This window comes from Notothenia rossii (assembly GCF_949606895.1).
Source record: "Notothenia rossii genome assembly, chromosome: 7".
NCBI lineage: Eukaryota > Metazoa > Chordata > Actinopteri > Perciformes > Nototheniidae > Notothenia > Notothenia rossii.
In genome coordinates, this window is record NC_136905.1 from 25,992,726 (window position 1) to 26,010,593 (window position 17,868).

The window sequence follows — 17,868 nt, forward strand, 5'->3', positions numbered from 1 at the left end:
TGGCTATCTTCTGGCTTTTCAATGTGAGGATATGCGGCTTCTCTCTGAGTCATAACATTAGAAGGAATACCTTGGGGAATTTCAATATAGCTGACAGGCAATTTAAAATCACAATTCATGTTTGCATTTGCCATTGATGATCAAACACTTTTTTTTTAAGAAAAGGCTGAAAAATATCTACCAATAATTCCACGCCTTACATTAATTAAGGGTACCACACTGCAAACTGGTGAACGGGGAATAACATTATTAATATGTCAACAAGAATACCCCATTACAGTAACTCTGACACTTTTAATCAAATTGTGCCATTGTTTGTTCTTTGGAATTACAGATATAAACAAAAATGAAAATAATAAGATGGCTTAAACGGTCCAACTCATAAAAAGAATAGTAAAAATCAAATAAGACACAAGTGATTGTAATTAACAAAAGTATAATTTACTTTTGAAATGAAAAGTAAATAAACACAGCTTAGATAACATAATCTGTTTAAGAGGTTCATTTAGCTCTATACTAGTGAGGCCTAACTGTAAGGGTGATGCTTCAAAATATTTATTAAAAAAAAGGAAAAAGAAATAAAGAGCTTTTTCCCAGAGAAATGTTATTAGAGATAAGAACAACCAATTTAATCAGCAAATGCTTGGACATTTAATTTCCCCCATAGTGTCAAGAACGTCCAAACGTCTATGTTGTACAGACAATAACTCAAATAAACAAAGGATGTTAGATGTGTTTGTCATTTACCATCGATACACACTTTAGTGCAGCTGAATATCTTTATTTACAATGTCATTTATCATTGCCTATTTCAAATGATCATACATGTTATAATGCTCTGCGAGATGTTTCTTACATACGCTGTACAAGATTCTTTAATTGGAAACCAACCCTTTTTGATGACAAAGGATGTTTTACACTTCAGATTTGAACCAAGCTTTAAGGCAGAGCATAGGCAACACAACAGTAGATACAGGAGGAGACTGTATGATCAGATCTGCATATTCAATTCATCAATGAGCTCATTGCTAAATATAATGTTAAAGCTGCTGATTTAATCAAGTGAGGGAGATCATTCCAGCAATCTGACAGAAAACATCTTGCAAATATACAGAAAAAAAATTAATTAGATATATTCCTTGCACATCAAACTGATTTCAGTCACTCCACAGGTTTTAATAAAAGGCACAGGCTATGCTTTAAAGATGAGCATGTATGCTGGCCATGGGGGACATGGAGCTGGTTCTGACCAGAGTCTCACAATCTGCACCTTCAGAAGGGGGGAGGCTATCATGTTGTTAGCTACATGCTAGTTGGGAGTTTTTGTTTCCTGTTCTTCGCCGCGACCCCTGTCGTCAAAAACTCAATTTTCTCTTTGATGTACTCCTGCTTACACTGCTCGTAGAACGCAGGGTCCTTGTAGCTGGTGGGAGACAGAAGGAACAGTTTTATTTCACAGAATTAATGTTTTCTTGTGTGACTCACTCGATGGTGAGGGTGGCCCACACAGTGTTAACCTATGTTAAAGATGTTGGTGGGATAACACTTGAGGGTGTTGCAGAGGATATCGCACTCACTGTATCGTCAGACATTCCTTCAGTGCTGCGTTCTGCTCTCGACACTTTAACACCATGAGGAACCCCGAGTCTTTGCAGCAGTGGTTGAAGGCTGGAGGAAGGTGGCAGAAAGAGGGGGAATTAGCAGAGGAACAGCATGTACAATAGCCACAACGATAACTATTATTGTTTCTATTATTTTAAGCCTTCCACCTTTTCTGTTTGATCCCAGAGTAGAAGCTCAGAAAAAAAAGACGAGTAGCCACAAGCTAATAAATATGGGCCTTCAGTGGGCCCTCCACCACAAGAAGGAACCCAGTAACTCTGCAGCCTCTTATCTAACTGAAACCATGTTTCCTTGTTCGAAGAAGGCCTGAACTGAGTGGTCGTTTTGGTGGTCGCCCTGTTTCCACATTGACCTTGTAACGGTCAGTCCACCACATGTCTGTAAACCCAGTAATTAAATATAGGCCACGTTTCAATACTTCCTGACTGACAGTGGTAGCAAACTAAGTGGTGAATATGTTCAGCACATAGATCTCTTATAGACATGGCACGTGTGTGACGTGTTGTCACCCTGCTATAAATACCATGTGGGGGGCCTCTATTTGAAGTTCTTGCTGTTACCCTGCATTTCTCCACAGGTTTCTCTATCCACAGGTCTGTGTTTCAGTTCTGCATTTTGTTTGCAGGTCCAAATGAGGTAAGCACAATCTGTATTGATGGTGTTGGTGACAGAATGGCAAACATGTTTATGTTCAGAGTCTCCTACGATTTTCTACAAGACTTTGGCTGGTAATCAGTCCCACCTTTCCTCATTGAGGGTCCATGTATTTGTGCTGGCCCTTAGTCCAGCTACACTGAGTGTAGGGCTGTGCGATTATGGCAAAAATCATAATCACGATTATTTTGGTAAATAATTGATATTACGATTATTAAATACGATTATTCATTGACTTTGAAAACATCCATTTATTGAACTTTAAAACGAATTAAAATAATAATTTGAACAGTATCTTTTTAACTGTTGATTACCCTGAACGTAAAATTCAACTGAAAAACCAATAAATAAAATAAATGATACATTTATATTTACATTTAAATAAATAATATCAAAATAATAAATACCAATAAACAAGATCAACAAATATTTTTGGAGCGCACTTCAACAAGCTACTAAACATATATAAATATGATAAATAAATTAGACTAAAATAAATTAGATCAAATTTGTTTGCAGTGCACTGTCACAACCTAGCAAAGCAAAATAATCGTTTTTTTCGATTATGTTGTTTTCATAATTGTGGCAGGCCAAAATAGTAATTGCGATTAAAATACGATTAATTGCACAGTCCTAACTGAGTGCTTCATTTGTTTCCCTCCGTATAGCTAGGTGCTGAACATTTCTGGTTTCTAATCTCCTCGGACCAATCGTAGTCAATATCAAATATACAGATTGCCAAGTAATGCAATAAGGTATAAAATCGGAAAACAAATGCAGTAAGCATTGCTATGTCCAGGGGTGCATCACTTTTTTGCCCTGGTTCTCAAAGGAACACCTGGAGATGTTGCTTGTTGCTCATCCTTAAAATGAAATAAACCGTAACTTTTGAGGGGGTCTTGACTTTATTTGCCAGACACACGGCACTGAACACACATGCAGAGGTGAACACAGAACGCACATGCAGAGGTGAACACAAGACAACATTAGCACGACCAGTAATCCTACAAGCTGTCATCACTACCCTCCTGACTGTTCTCCTCACTGTCTTCCTTTCAGCTGTCAGACATGGTAGCTGATGATGTAGGCCTACTACTTTCTCTCTGGTTGAGTCTGCGATTAGCTGCTTGCATCCACTAGTCAACAGCTGGTTTTTGGTAGAAAGTCTCTGTTGTCATCTTAGACAAGTGGATGTCATCAAATAAGTATGTGAACATAACCAATAACCTACCATAGCCAACATCAAATGAATGTAACTTATTTTATTTGTGTTGTTCATTCATATCTTATTTTACATTATTTATTTATGCATTTTTTTTTATCTCTCCAGTTATAAAGGATCTTTTTGGTTACTGTCCTATAGTATACATTGGAATGATTTCAAACCTGTTTATCCCAATAATTATAAAGGAGTGCCTTGGAAATATGTGTTTACATAAATTGTGACCAAACCGTTTGAACTTAGACTAAAGTGAACTATCTAAACACTCGGTCTTTCACTGAGCTGTAGTTATCAGCCTCTCAGTCTGACTGGAGAGGACTCTCCCTCCACATTATTGTAGAAACATCTTCTTCTTAAATCCGTTAAAGCAGCTAGCACCAGATTCTAATAACAACAGCGCCGGTACCGGTGCATCCTCCCTCGCTCACTCGCATTTTGGCTGTGAGCTGCGGGCGCCAGATAAGCCAACATCCCCCATTTTCATCACTTACAGCACCCATCGTACAGGGCAAATGAAACGTGTAACCGGGGTGAAAAGGGTGTTACATTTACTTAATTATGAATATTGTTACATCAAGGCCGAAAATTAGGATGAGCCCCAACGGTCAAAAATGCTTTTTTCCCCTCCCAGAACTGCCAGCGCAGCGCCTCTCCAGGTCTTGCGCCCTAGGCGAACATCTATAACGCCAGTGCTATGGGCCGGCCCTGAGTTCAGATGCAACAAATATCTTTCTCTCTCTCCTCTCTGTCAATGTTGGTACGCAAATGCGCCTTTTTTCAAATGACCCGGTGCTCTTTTTTTGGCGGAGGTGGGCATGCGCACCAGTTATGTGCAGCCCTGGCTATGTCCTCTCTCTCTCTCTCTGAGATACAGATAAAAAGCCCTTCCATAACAATACATCAGCAACACAATGCCCTGGCTAGCGCTCTTTTCCAGATTAAACGTGCAGGGTCCTCATTGTAAACGTGCAGGGTCCTCATTGTAAACAAGGTGTTGAACAGCGAGTCTTCACCTTGTTAGCAAGCTCTTTCTCAAGACTTTAATTAAAACCACCGCCGTCCCATGCCATGTCCCCTTCACACAACTGACATCATAAATACCTTTATCAGTGGTATCAGTATGGTTATCACACAGACACTTTCATCAGGATGCAAATGTGAGAAAAAAAACTGAAAAGCAATTTAGAGAAGCAGAGCAGTGCGACTAATCTAATCAGCGAGCGTCTCATCCCTGTCCCATGGTGCTAATAGCGGCTGCAGAGGGCTGCCTCTCTGAGCTCAGATATACGAGAGCAGATTTATGTATGAAAGGCCCTTCTAAAGAAAGGCGTGATGGCACCTTCGCTTTAGACACTGATGTTTGCCATTTTTAAAGATGCAGAAGTGTAGTTTGGCAGTTAGAAAAAAAGCAGAAGCTATGGGATTAAACATGTGAGGAGGATTGGGACCTTAAGAGAAAGATAAAAGGTGTGAACCTCTAATATATAAATAGTTAAAAAACTAAATATAAGTGATGATGATTTGAGGGATTTATGCAATTCGAAATGATTAAAAATAATAAAAACCAGTAACTTAAAGTAAGGCATTGTGAAAATCAGTATATCAATCTTTTTTTTTTCTCCATATTTTAGATGAGGGGATCCCAGCAAATTACGACCAATTTGATTTCTGCAAATATAAGCAAAAAAACGAAACCAGTTCAATGTGGAAGAGGTTACTCAATTAGAATGTGGATTGTTTAAATGGTTGATTTTCAAACACTTATATACAAGATATTAGGGGTGTAACGGTTCACAAACATTTCGGTTCGGGACGTACCTCGGTTTTTTGGTCTCGGTTCGGTACGTTTTCGGTACAGCAGAATTGTTTTTCACAAAACAAAACATATTTTTTGTTTGTTTTTTATTATTATTAAACTGTGAATAATGTATTCACTCAAATAAATACAAAATATAATAAAATAAACATTAAGGTGCAGCATTTCGATGAACTGAAATAATCTGTATTTGAACTTTACTGTACTAGTACTCACAAAACATAAACTATTAGTTTTGGGTTTTTAATTATTAAACTGTGAATATTCACTCAAATAAATACAAAATATAATAAAATAAACATTAAGGTGCAGCATTTCGATGAACTGAAATCATCTGTACTTGAACTGTACTGTACTAGTACCTAAGCAGCCAGTTTGACATTATGACTTGCTTGTCATTGTATTTTCATGTTTTTTTAAAGAATAATGAACTTGTCCACATTGCTTGCCGAAAGGGCAGATCTGCTGGCACTAACAATGTCTCCTGCTGTGGAGAACACCCTCTCGCTAGGGACAGAGGTAGCAGATACAGCCAGGTAGCGCTTTGCTAACATGGCAACATAAGGATATTTGGCGTTTGTAATAGCTTTGGCTCGGTCTGGACTTTTTGCGAGTGGTGGAGGCTTAAATGCTAGTGGGAGTTGGGTTTGCACTTCAGTCTTTTTTGTTTTGGTACCGGTGATATTCACGTTGGGGTTATGCCTTTTCAAATGTGTGCAAGTTTGATGTATTGCCAGCCGCGTAACCAATGTTAGTTGAACAATGCCGACAAAGAGCTTTAGTTTGGTTCACCTGTCTTTGTCTGTCATCCTTGTACGTAACTGCGAAACCAAAATGTTCCCAAACCGAGACTTCAATGATGCTGGAGGACTTTCGAGCTCAACTTTATCTGCGTTCGCCATTTCCTCAAATTACTGACTAAATTTGAACGCATCCCTCTGACCAGCTCTCATAGTATGCCTCTCGTCCAATTAAATGACTTGCTCGCTCTATGACGCGTTGAACCCAATGTGAGCAAATTACTCTGAATGCTGCGACAACACCTGAGATTACGTGTACCGAACCGAAGGGCCCGTACTGAATAATTTCGGTACGGGTACGTGTACCGTTACACCCCTACAAGATATATATTATTACAAGACATCATCCATGCAAGGGGAAGGTCACACCAGGTGAAATAAAGCTTCAGCGATGTTGCGTACAGGTCAGGAGTACATTGTAGATTCAACAACAAAGCCAACAACATACAACTAAGGGGGGCTTTGAAGCGTTTATGCCGAGGCAGATCACACAGGAAAACATACTACTATATTCTCTTTGGTTTTTTGGTAAATCATAAAAACATGTGTGTGGGGCCCAGTGCAGACACTGCATGGAGGTGTGAAAATGAGTGGGATGGAAGCAAGTAATGTGAAGGGGGGGGGGGGGGGGTTTCCACTACCCACACAGCCACTGTCTGTCCCATCACCTTCGGATGCATGTGCACCGTCTCCCCGCTTGAGCACTACACACCACTACATTTCACCAAACCACATAACAAAGTCATTGTGTGATAGATGTGTTGCTGCAGTAAACAGGGTACGGTGAGCAAAGCTGCAGCATTTCCAAGCAGATGAAGTGGCAACGGGTGTGATGCTAAATGGCCTACTGCTCAATTCAGAGAAATGTAACTATGGACTGTGGGTGTTCATGGTGGTGGGAAACAGTTAAACCAAAATGTGTGAAAAGATTAAAAAGGAGAGAAAAACAAGGTTAGATCAAAGTCCACAGAAGGAAGATATTAGAAAAAAACGCCACATGAAGGTTTAGAGCAGGGGTCGGCAACCCCTGGCACGCATGCCACCATTGCGGGACTGTAACCAGTGGCACACTAGGAATAAGTGTGCAAAAATATTTAAATTGTATTTTCGGATCCTGAACGAGACCGCCGGCAGAGCGTGTTCCCCCCTGCAGAAGGAAGCCATGCATGCAACGCAGCGCAGAAGGATACGTTCTAGGCCCCGCTCTCTTTAACTCCAGTCGACTTTCTGCTGCTTTCCTCCAAGGTGAAACGACCAGGGGTGTAGCGCACTTCACACATTGCAGTATAAGGAGCTGTACATGCCGCAATATTTGCGTGGCTGTGTCTTTGGTTGAAAGCCCAGTGGCGATCTGCTCATCTGTCATCGAAAATAATATGCTACACAGGGGCGGACTGGCCAACTGTGTGTTCTGGAGAATCACAGTACGTCCGGTGGTCAGCGAACCGAGCCCGGTCGCCAGCGGGACGTTGACGACCGGGCTCGGTTCACTGACGGGCGGCACCGCCCTTTATTTATTTAAATGTGTTTAAACGGCATCATGTAAGTTGCGCTGACAGGCGACAGAGGTCCACAGCTTCCCCGCAGCGAGGCTCCCCCTCCAGTTGACAGTTTACGAGCCCCCCTCCCCCTTTATGATATCACCTCCCCGTCTAAGACACGAATGGATCTGACTTTAAAAGGAGACATGTCATGCTTTTCCGGTTATTACCCGTCCCCTTGTGTGTTATGAAGGTTTTTATGCATGGAAACTGTGTGCAGAGTCACAAACCCTCAAAGTACACCCTGTAGCGAGTAAAACTCTAACACAGAAAATACCTCCCCAAAACGCCTCGTTGGAGATACGTCATTGTCCATTTGATTCTTCCGGGCACGGTATGATGTCAACCCGTACCCGGAACCAAATGGACCAATCCGTGGAGCCGTTACTACGTCCGCGGAGCCGTTACGTTAAGCCCCTGCTGATTGGTCCAAATTGACCAATCCACAGACTTCCACACACACACACACACACAGTGCAGGCAGCTCTGCTGATTTCTCCTCCCTGGCTGCAGGCTGATAACAAACAGTTGGGATCGCGGCGAAATTTTCTCTGCAGACTAGTGTTAATTTCGTTGACTAAAACTATGACGAAATATGTTCGTCAACGACCTTTTTTTCCATGACGAAAATGAGACGATGACGAGACGGCACCGACGGCAGTAAACAATGACTGCAATCATCATGCAATATCGTTGACGAAAAGTGACGAGACGAAAATTTAGTTTACTAAATAAAACTATGCCAAAATCTCTCTTTACTTTCGTTGACGAAAAATGAGGAGAGAAAATATTATCAAAGATAACGTTACATTCCTGATAGTCAGTCTTTCTCCCAGCAGTTCCATTTGCGGTGCTGCGGCAAGGCAGCAGCTGTGTGTCTGTGTTGCGCGCGGCGGTACATTTGAATTACACCGGGCAGCGGCAAACTGTGAACTGTCAGGAAGACTCGGGTCTAACTCATGGTCTAACTAACCTTATTTAACAGAAAATAAAATGGCAACAACAGGGCTTGGTTGTGGTCGCAGTCAAGTTAACCGAATACCCCCCCGTCAACACGAGTGAGTGATAAATTGTGCACTCGACGGGTAATAATGGATTATGACGGAAATGTTACAATCCTGTCCGTCAAAATGACTGACAACGAAAAAGTCTAAAGCCACCACTGCTTGGGAGAAAAAAACTGTGATATTTGGGCCCATTTTCGCTACAAGGAGGCGGAGAAAAAAAGCGAATGCATTGTTTCATCAGAAGGGAAGCAATGTGGCCATAACACAGCTGGTAAAAACACCACAAACCTGACCAGATACTTTCTGCAAAGCTGCATTCTTAATCATTCAACCTGTGTTTTTCATCAAATAAGGACAAGATATAATCTTATTTATTTATATATACTAAAATGACAAATTATTGGTTTTGGCTAGACTAGTTTGACTGAAATGTTCTATACAGTATAATCTGATTACTAAAAAAGACTCCACAGCTTTCATTGAAGAAAAGTAGACTAAAATAATTAGTTTTCTTTGACTAAAATAAGACTAAAATGCTCAGACTTTTAGTAGACTAAAACTTGACTAAATAAAAACAGGATGAAGGTGACTAAATATGACTAAAACGGAAATTTAACACAGGACTGAGACTAAAACTAAATAAAAAAATACCTGACGAAATTAACACTACTGCAGACCCATTCTCACAGCGTTTATCAACCTTTTTCTTACTCAATATAAAGCCACACTTATTGTTTTTACTTCGGCTGTGACTTTGTGTGTGCTCAGGATGAGTTTGGCTGTGTTTCGCTGTGTATCGCTAAACAAGGAAACAACACCTGCACGGAGCTCAGCGCGATTCACAACGTCCCGACCAATCAGAGCACACTGTGCTCACAGGGAGGGTGGGGGCTGGAGCTATTGGAGCTACAACGAGCCGTTAAAGGCAGAGTGAAATTCAGTGAATACACGTAGTTTACAGAGATGCTGTATGAGAAACCAATGTGAGTTTGGAAAATTGCACAATATAAATCTATTCTAGTAGACCTCAACAATGGAATTATGATCAGTGGAAATGACCATGACATGTCTCCTTTAAATTATATTTGACTCGAGTGTTTCGTCAACTTAATGTGTTGCTTAAAATAATACTCCTGCATACAGTATGTGACACTGTAAGTGTTGCACGGCCAGATACGGCTCAAGAAGCTGACTCAGATAAGGAAATATATGATACATTATGATGTGATATGATGTGGTATGAATGATACTGGGACACATCGACGTCTCCACTCACAGTGCCGTGGACTGTACGTAATGTTACTTTGATCCGGTTACTTATTTTGTGGCAGATATTTAAGCAAGCTTTCTTAATGCTAATGTTATAATAGTCAGATTGCTCTGAATATGGGAGGTGATATTCTATTAATTTTCACGTTCACAGTCAGTGGATTTTTGCTGGCCGTCTTTCCTGCAACGGCAGTTTTTCTGTATTTCCTTTATCCTGTAATACGACTTGATTGCTTTAAACTCCGCACACTGAGCTCTGATTGGTCAGCAGGCAGTACTTTCCCTAAGTTGATCTCTTAGCCTGCAACCTAACCTGCTCCGGAGCAGGTTAGCCGCTCAGCATAAGTTACCATGGAGATCTAGCCCGCTAAAAAGAGAACCAGCGTTGTAGGACCGGAAACCCAGAGTTTTCCCTGAAGTTAGCCCGCTAAGCGAAAATCCGGCTTCGTAGTACAGGCCTCTGGTTTAGAGAGTTTGTTTGTGTGTATAGACAAATTTTTTGTTTTTAAATTGTTCCAAAATCTACAATTTCTTCCTCTGACGAAAAAATGCTAACTATGAACCGAACAATACTGGTGGGTTGTAGTACTTCATTGCGATGCTCTACCTAAATGAGAACTGAACATTTTTGACTAAATTATCTTGTAATATTTAGCTGCTTGAAACCAACTGCTCACACATGTCAAGTATTAAAAGGGCTTTAGTATGACAAAGTCCTAACCTTAATACACAAGTATTATGGTATTATGTTTTTTTTTGCGTTTTCTTAAAATGTCATATTCTGGAAGATATTAAGACTTTGTTTGAAGCGGTGTACTTTTCATAACGCGATTTTGCAAATGCCCCCTTAAAATTAAAAGGATTCATAAAAGGACCTAATAAGCTTGGATATACAAATACAAACTTTTTCCAAAGAATATGTATTTAATTAGGGGGTGAAGTCAGTTACAAAAGGAAAAAAAGAGGAATACTGTCTAGTGACCTCTGCTACTCTAGACAATGTGTCAGTATACCAGTATTTTGTGATGTGTTGAGTTTCTATTGAATTTCTATTGCATTGCAATACAGTATACAGTCAGCTCCCAGTTTATTAGGTACAATACAAAAATGTATCATACCTTTATGACGATTATAATCTGTAGGTTTTTTTTCAACTTAAATTGTTTATTGAAGACAGGTGTTTAAATCAACATGTGGGTCGTATTGTTGGCAGAAATATGTTGAATGTTACTGTCTTACATTGACAAGTGTTTCTAGTTTGTCGTCTCCCCTTTTTAATACAATTTGTCTTTTTTCTCGGCACACATTTAAATTGGTCATAGTAGGAAATAGTTATAATAATGTTGTTTGATTAAAATGTCTCAGGGTCTTTTGAAGATCAAATACATTTTTCGAATAAAACTGTGATGCCAGGGGATTAGACCATTCTTTTTCAGTGAGGTAAAAATGAAGAGCTTTTTTTTCAGAAGAGCATTTAACCCAATGTAGCAGGAAAAAGCACCGTTGATTTTTCAAAGGAGGGTTAGTGAGCCAGTATGCATAGTGTCAATGACCATGAACTGCTTCACCACAACTTGTTCATATATTTGAGTAGACCTGATCTATTGCTACTTAGACATAGTCAACATGTCTACTTTAATACAATAAAGTAGACAGTGAAAATGTCTAATGTAATACATTAAACATCAAGCTTATTAACGTTAAAAGTATTGACTTGGACTGGACACATTTATGTGCAAATACATTATAAAATTGACATGAATTAACCTAGGCTTTGTATTGCTAAAATAGTTAAGAGTAATGTAGCTATTAATACAAATAGCACTAACATCCTATATAAGTAGATAAAAAACAAACAAATAAACACAAACCAATGTTAAAACTTTTTTTTTTTAAATGGTGTCTTGTCAGGTGTAATTGTTACCTGCAAACTTGAAGCAAGATAAACCAGTGTGTACCATTTTTAATTGAATTGGACTTTTGTAAAGGAAAATATGCTTTATCAATCGCACAGATAGACACACACCTTCAACTTTTTCGACACAGATCTCCTTGGCTTTCTCCCTCATCATTTTGGGGATAAGGACATCTGTCTCCACATGTCTCAGCTGGATCTCATCTGAGAAGGCAGGGGAAACAGACACAGGTAGACCATCACAACCATGGTGGGCATTATCATTATGAGGACGTTTAATGATTATAGAATACACGTTATACTATTATTGCATAGGTACTGGACATACAACCTAATGGATACGCAAAGAATAATGTATGAATTACAAGTGCGTAGAGACAACCAGTTGAATATGTTGCTAGCTAACGTTAGCTACACGAGCCCACATAACATTGAGAAGTCTTTCCTGAATGCACGAGGCTGAATAAAGCTGTGTAAAGATCGACACAGCGTGTATACTTAGCTAATGCTATACTATACAGGACACGCCATGCATTCAGAAGAAAATAATTGTTGTATACCTGTTTTAATTTCCTCCATTGTAGTGCTGATTCTCAATTTCTCATAACATTACAAAACTAACCCTTGTGTTGTGACCTCTCGTCCGCTCAAAACACTTCCGCCGACGCAGTTACGCAGCGTAAGAAACTACATATCCCAGACTCACACACGGACTTTAGAGAGGCGGCGATTCAGCTCTGTGGTCCTTCCTGTTGAGAAATTACGTTTTTATTATTTTGTCCGTACTTTCCATCCATTAAAGTGCTGAAATATAATAATAATAATAATAATAATAATAATAATAATAATAATAATAATAATAATAATAATGATGATGAGGATGATAATAATCAAGGTTATAATTGTAATTGTACTAATAATTCTGTTTGAGGTACAATGTGGGATGATAACAATAACATTTTTTTTTTATTAAGCTTCAATCTTTTCTTGATGTGAAATTGTTGAGTTGTAAAACGTGTTATGAGCCTAAGTAGGAGAGGACCAGTGTTTCCTTCCAATAGCCATTATAACATTACTTTTAATAACATTTAAATAGAATATTATGAAATGATTGTATAAATCCTTTGCTAATGTCATATGATTTGCTCTACAGGAGGAAGCACTCTAACTCATACCCTCACCAATTCAAGAAGATTCCAAATATGGCTAGAATTACTATAGCTTTAATGTTGCCAGATTTAATGACTGATGCTATAACAACCTAGAACTTTACCCTGTCTTTTTTGCATTTTCATGCTATATAAAACATGATTTTATTATTTGTTATTTGAAGCACCTGGCATTAGTTGAAAAAGGCCATAATGATGGGGAAAGTATACTCTGCTGTGACTACAGCAACATCCAGCCATGTCTGTGAGCCTCCACCACAGACTGCATGTTGTGCCGCTAAGCCTGACCACAGTCAGTTGTGTGGAGGACTGGCTGTCTAGATCCCATGCAAGGAGGACCCACCTGTTCAGTCAATGCGACAGGTACACCTCGCAGACACACCCACCCACACACACACACACACCTTGAAGCACCCCGTATCACACCTCCTGTTAGACTATAGACTACAGTATGAAACAGGCGTAAGCTCCATCTGCATATCCAAACCACACACACCCAGTGCGCCTTCACAAATCACACTCACCCACACACACCACCAGCGGAGGGGATATAGAGTTGTTTTCGCATGTCTGCCTGAAGTTCTCACGGCTCTCTGACCCTACAGCGATAAAGCTGTCACTTTACCTGTAGGAGTACATTCCTTTTATCTACAAATCAAAGGCGAACAAGAAAAAACAAAATGCTTTCTACAAGAAAAAAGACTCCTTCAACAGTTACCACAGGCCTTCACCTGTGTGCACTTCATACTGTATGTTTTTTTTTGTTCCCCCCAGAATATAGACACATACAACAGATGGACACACCACACACATCTCCAAGCCCAACCAAACACCTCCCAGACAGCACACTCTTGTGTTCCATCCCTCCTGACACCAGGTGGGCATCTGCAGATTTGAATATCTGCAAATCTTTCCAAAATCTTGCACTAGCCAAGTTAAAACAGCAGACCAGAGCCAAGTGGAGCACAGATGATTGCACAACCAAACCAAGGGAAATGTCTATACTATACAAAATATATTTTATTTAGCAAATATTATGTCTAAGAGATCTTAGGTATTTGCTACTAAACTCATAGTTGAAACCACAATATTCCCAAATCTGATCAAATATCAAATTAAGACCCCTGATATTAATGCTGTATACTTTAAAATGGAAATAGCATTTGAGGGGTCACAAAGAAAATCATGTTACTTATTTTCATTTTTCTCAAATACATATAGAAATATAGTAAACAGAAATAATGAAGACTTATTTTGTATTAAGTGACCAAACCAAGTGATTTTAATGGATTATAATGTTTTGCCACTTTTAACTAAAAGGGTTCATAATCTTTTATAGAAAAACAATAAAAACAAATATTGCATGTTTTTCTATTGGGGGCACAATGTAGTGTGTATCATTTACATTTATGTTAATATTTTATGTTACAGCCTGAATGCTTTCTAACTGGTTCCTTATCATTTGGTGAAGAGACCAAATAGTTATTGCAAGGGAACCTTTTTTAATGCAAAAGCCAAATTGATATTATGTGATTTAATTAATTTACCAATGTAACTGACTTGACTTACAATGCCAGACAATCAGTCTCTGAAGCAATTACATTTTGTTCATAACCAGAGTAAATCCTGCAAGTTCAGCCTTTAAGGACAGAAATCTTAATAGTATTTTTGATTTTCAGTTCAGCAAAGATATTCCCACCAATGTTTACTTTGGTCCATAAAATGCAGTATAAAAAAGCTATGAATTATATGTCTTGAGAAGAAGGCAAGTGAGCAAGCATCAAGTCCAGTTGGCTCTGTGGTGGAAGCTGCTCGCTGCCCCAGGTATCGTGCTGGCTTGTATGGCAGGGGCACGGGCTCCCAACACTGATCCAATATTACCCGAGCAGCAGGACCCCATGAACCTGGCAGAAGGAGGTTAGCAAAGTTAAACCCTCTTACTACATGCCTCACTGCTCAGGGACAACCACCAGCTCCTCATATACACTGACACTTCTCGCACTTATAAGTCTCAAGATAAGCAGTTATTTGTGTATGATATGATTTTTTTATAAGCAAAGTCATGTAAAATTCCCCCAAAGCAATGTTAAAGTCGAGGTAAACAGCAAAGATAATGGTTCTATTATTAACACAATACATTTTAACATATAGGAATTTAATAACTCATTGATCCTGAAAGTAATTTGGATGAGCATACTGACTGAAACAGACTGTGTTTTTCTAAAGCCTCCTCTCAAGCCAGCGAGTAGGAGAAGGTGTGTTCTGATTTCCTCTCTTGCTGCCTCAGTCCCCCACTCCTCCAGCTCTGTGTCTTCCAAGACGTCGTACGGCCGGCAGATGGGGCGTAGAGATGAGATTCGAGAGAGTGTTTAAGCCCGAGCCATGGGGAGCCTCTTCAGGGTCGGTGGAGAGCAGATAATCCAACGACTCGGGTGAGGGGATTACACACCTACAGGCAGACCTATGCTGTTGGGTCCTGCTGTGGGGCACCTTACACAGGTCACCCCTGTGAAATTTGGCTGTGGTAATTGTAGTCAATGTTAAGTCACTGCATTTGATGTTAGATTGACTCTCAGCTTGGCGGATTCACCTTCCCTTGAAGCTGACCTTTATACTGATTTATTTGACTATATGTAAATATTCTGTTGAAAGAGTCGTGGTGATGTGTGATGGAGTTTGATGGTGGAAGCAAGCAAAATCCAAAATGTTTACATTATCAGCAATAAATAATAATACAACTTTTTAACCAGATATGTATCACAGAAGTAGAAGAATAATACTTAGTTTCTTTTTGAATTAGGATGACAATAAATAACTCCTGATTTGAAGCAATCAACAGCTAGGTTAAATTAAATAGACTGAAACATTTATTAAAATGGTAATCCCCAAATTCAAAGATATGAGAGAGAAACACACATATTTCTGGGCAGAATCAAATTAAACAATATCCAATTGGGTCATACATACATGCTCTTTTGCTTTTTCGGTCATGTTGGCACCACCCAAGCAATGTCAGGATGCATTTCCTCTCAAGCAAGTGAAGGGGTGTGCCACTGTGCCACAATCTGCACCCGCTTCTCAGGCAGGCTAAACCCTTTGACACCACCGTTTTTAATTAAAATTACATTAGGAGTAATCAGCCAGAAGAGTTGGGGATGGAGGTCAGAGGCATCGAGGGAGGGCTGGGTGAGTGGAGGCCTGATTTGCATAGATGATAAAGGGGGAGAGTTTGATCCTAAATCAGTGATATCTGCTGCAATGGTTAGGGTTAAATGTTGCTATGTTCATGCCTGGATAGCTTGTGGTTGTGTCATCTTTATGTGGGGATTTCTACATTTGAAAGAACAGGATTAACAATACTGTTGGCAAATATAATATTGTATTACTAATATGTATTAAAGCGCTACACCGAACTAGCAAATGTGATAATTAGTAGAGAGTTAATGAGATTAAAGTTGGATAACTTCCTCTAGTTTCTGCAATGTTCTCCTATCCTGTTCTGACATTCTCAGTGGTGATTCAGTCCAATTTACTTGTTAAAAGGCTTCTCTCTTTAAAAAGAGGCACATATTGCTTTCTCACTGCATCTGTAAAAGAGGAAGACCAAATGTTAATATGACTTCCTTCTTCCCAGAAACAGGAGAGAGCTGAAGAGAGAAGGCTACAAAGACCCCATTCGTTCTCACTTGAGGGGCTCTCGGCAAGGTAATTATAAGCTTTATGAAAGTACACAGCAAAAAGCGGAAGAAACCCACCAAAAGAATGGAGAGACAGGAGAAGAAAATTACTTTTCCCCCTCTGCCTTCGCTTTATGGTCCTGTTAACAAGAGACGAGGCGGCAATGGATGGAGGAGGACTTCTTCAGGAGGCATCCCGGGGCTTTTTGCGGCAAGGCAAACAGCGTCCAGGGAGAGCATTCAGCCCTTCTTCTGTTTCTTCCATTCATTAAGGCAGCAAGCCTTTGACCACTCTACAATGACCAGAGTTTTCCCTCATTACATGGTCCATCTTGATGAAAAGATGAAGAGGACAGAGGCGAGGAGAGCAGAAATGAAGACCACACTATTTGAATAGGGGTTTGGTATAGAATCCACTAGCACTAAACAACACCAAAGAGAACATCTTGTCTTTTGATCAAGTTTTTTTCCCCCATCTTTCTCCCCTTTCTTTTCTAGAATATGATCCTCTCTAGGCTTCTGTACCCACATTGCCTACACTGTGCTGAGTGTCTGAATGTGGTTAATTATCTAAAAGGAAAAGTTTGTACCTGTTGAAAAGCTCTCTTTGGTTGCTTGGCTTGTTAATGCCAACAAAAAGCAGCCACATCGAATGGTCAGAGGACACCACATGCTGCGGGAGCCTTTCAGACATGTCCCTAATAAGAATGCCGTGCCTCTGAATGCATGCGGGGGAGAGGAAGATAGGTAAGAAGGAGAAAAGAAAAGAAAGGGGAAAAACATATTTTTACCTCTCCATCTATAATTACTCCAAATGAAGAATAGGCTGAAGAAATGGCCCGGGAGACTTTCCATTATGACAGAAAAAAAACATCAAGAAGACAAAGCACAAGATCGATAGATTTTTTAATGGATAAAAGACACATTTTTATAACATCTCAGAAGTAAGAAAGTGCATCCGTGTGCGTATGTTTGTGTGTGAGCTCAGGTAAAATTACATTTGTGATTTTGAAAGATATACAAAAGCGCTGTCCAGACGCCATTATATTCACTCTATGAGTCCTCAGTCACTAAGCTTCAGTATGCAGATACAACAGGAAGAATATTTGCTTTTTGCATGCAATGCTCAGAGACCTTCATAATTATTGCTCCCAACATTCTTCTCTCTTTTCTCC

General features: G+C 39.7%; 1 protein-coding gene and 1 long non-coding RNA gene across 2 annotated transcripts in view; one reads left to right on the plus strand and one right to left on the minus strand.

Annotated features, from left to right (window-relative positions):
- Positions 1–280: 280 nt before the first annotated feature.
- On the minus strand, positions 281–12,565 carry cmc1 (C-x(9)-C motif containing 1). The gene is made up of 4 exons (XM_079692471.1): positions 12,408–12,565; positions 11,959–12,051; positions 1,578–1,668; positions 281–1,423 (listed from the first exon to the last, which is right to left on the minus strand). The coding sequence occupies exons 1-4, from the start codon at positions 12,424–12,426 to the stop codon at positions 1,303–1,305; spliced, it is 324 nt and encodes a 107-aa protein (XP_079548597.1). The 5' UTR covers positions 12,427–12,565; the 3' UTR covers positions 281–1,302.
- Positions 12,566–12,853: 288 nt separating this feature from the next.
- LOC307046209 overlaps positions 12,854–17,868 on the plus strand; it is a 6,210-nt gene continuing 1,195 nt past the window's right edge. Inside the window, exons 1-4 of the long non-coding RNA XR_013810087.1 lie at positions 12,854–13,379; positions 13,791–13,893; positions 15,304–15,448; positions 16,651–17,868. The exon at positions 16,651–17,868 is cut by the window's right edge and continues 1,195 nt beyond it. This is a non-coding gene — a long non-coding RNA (uncharacterized lncRNA). The remainder of the gene's footprint in view (positions 13,380–13,790; positions 13,894–15,303; positions 15,449–16,650) is intronic.

What these genes read in the sequence shown, in the direction of transcription:
- cmc1 (XM_079692471.1), bottom strand. An exon ending in CTGTGTCGAAAAAGTTGAAG is followed by an intron (nt 1,669 to 11,958) that starts GTGTGTGTCTAT and finishes ACCTTCCTCCAG; the next exon opens with CCTTCAACCACTGCTGCAAA. An exon ending in AAGGAATGTCTGACGATACA is followed by an intron (nt 1,424 to 1,577) that starts GTGAGTGCGATA and finishes GTCTCCCACCAG; the next exon opens with CTACAAGGACCCTGCGTTCT.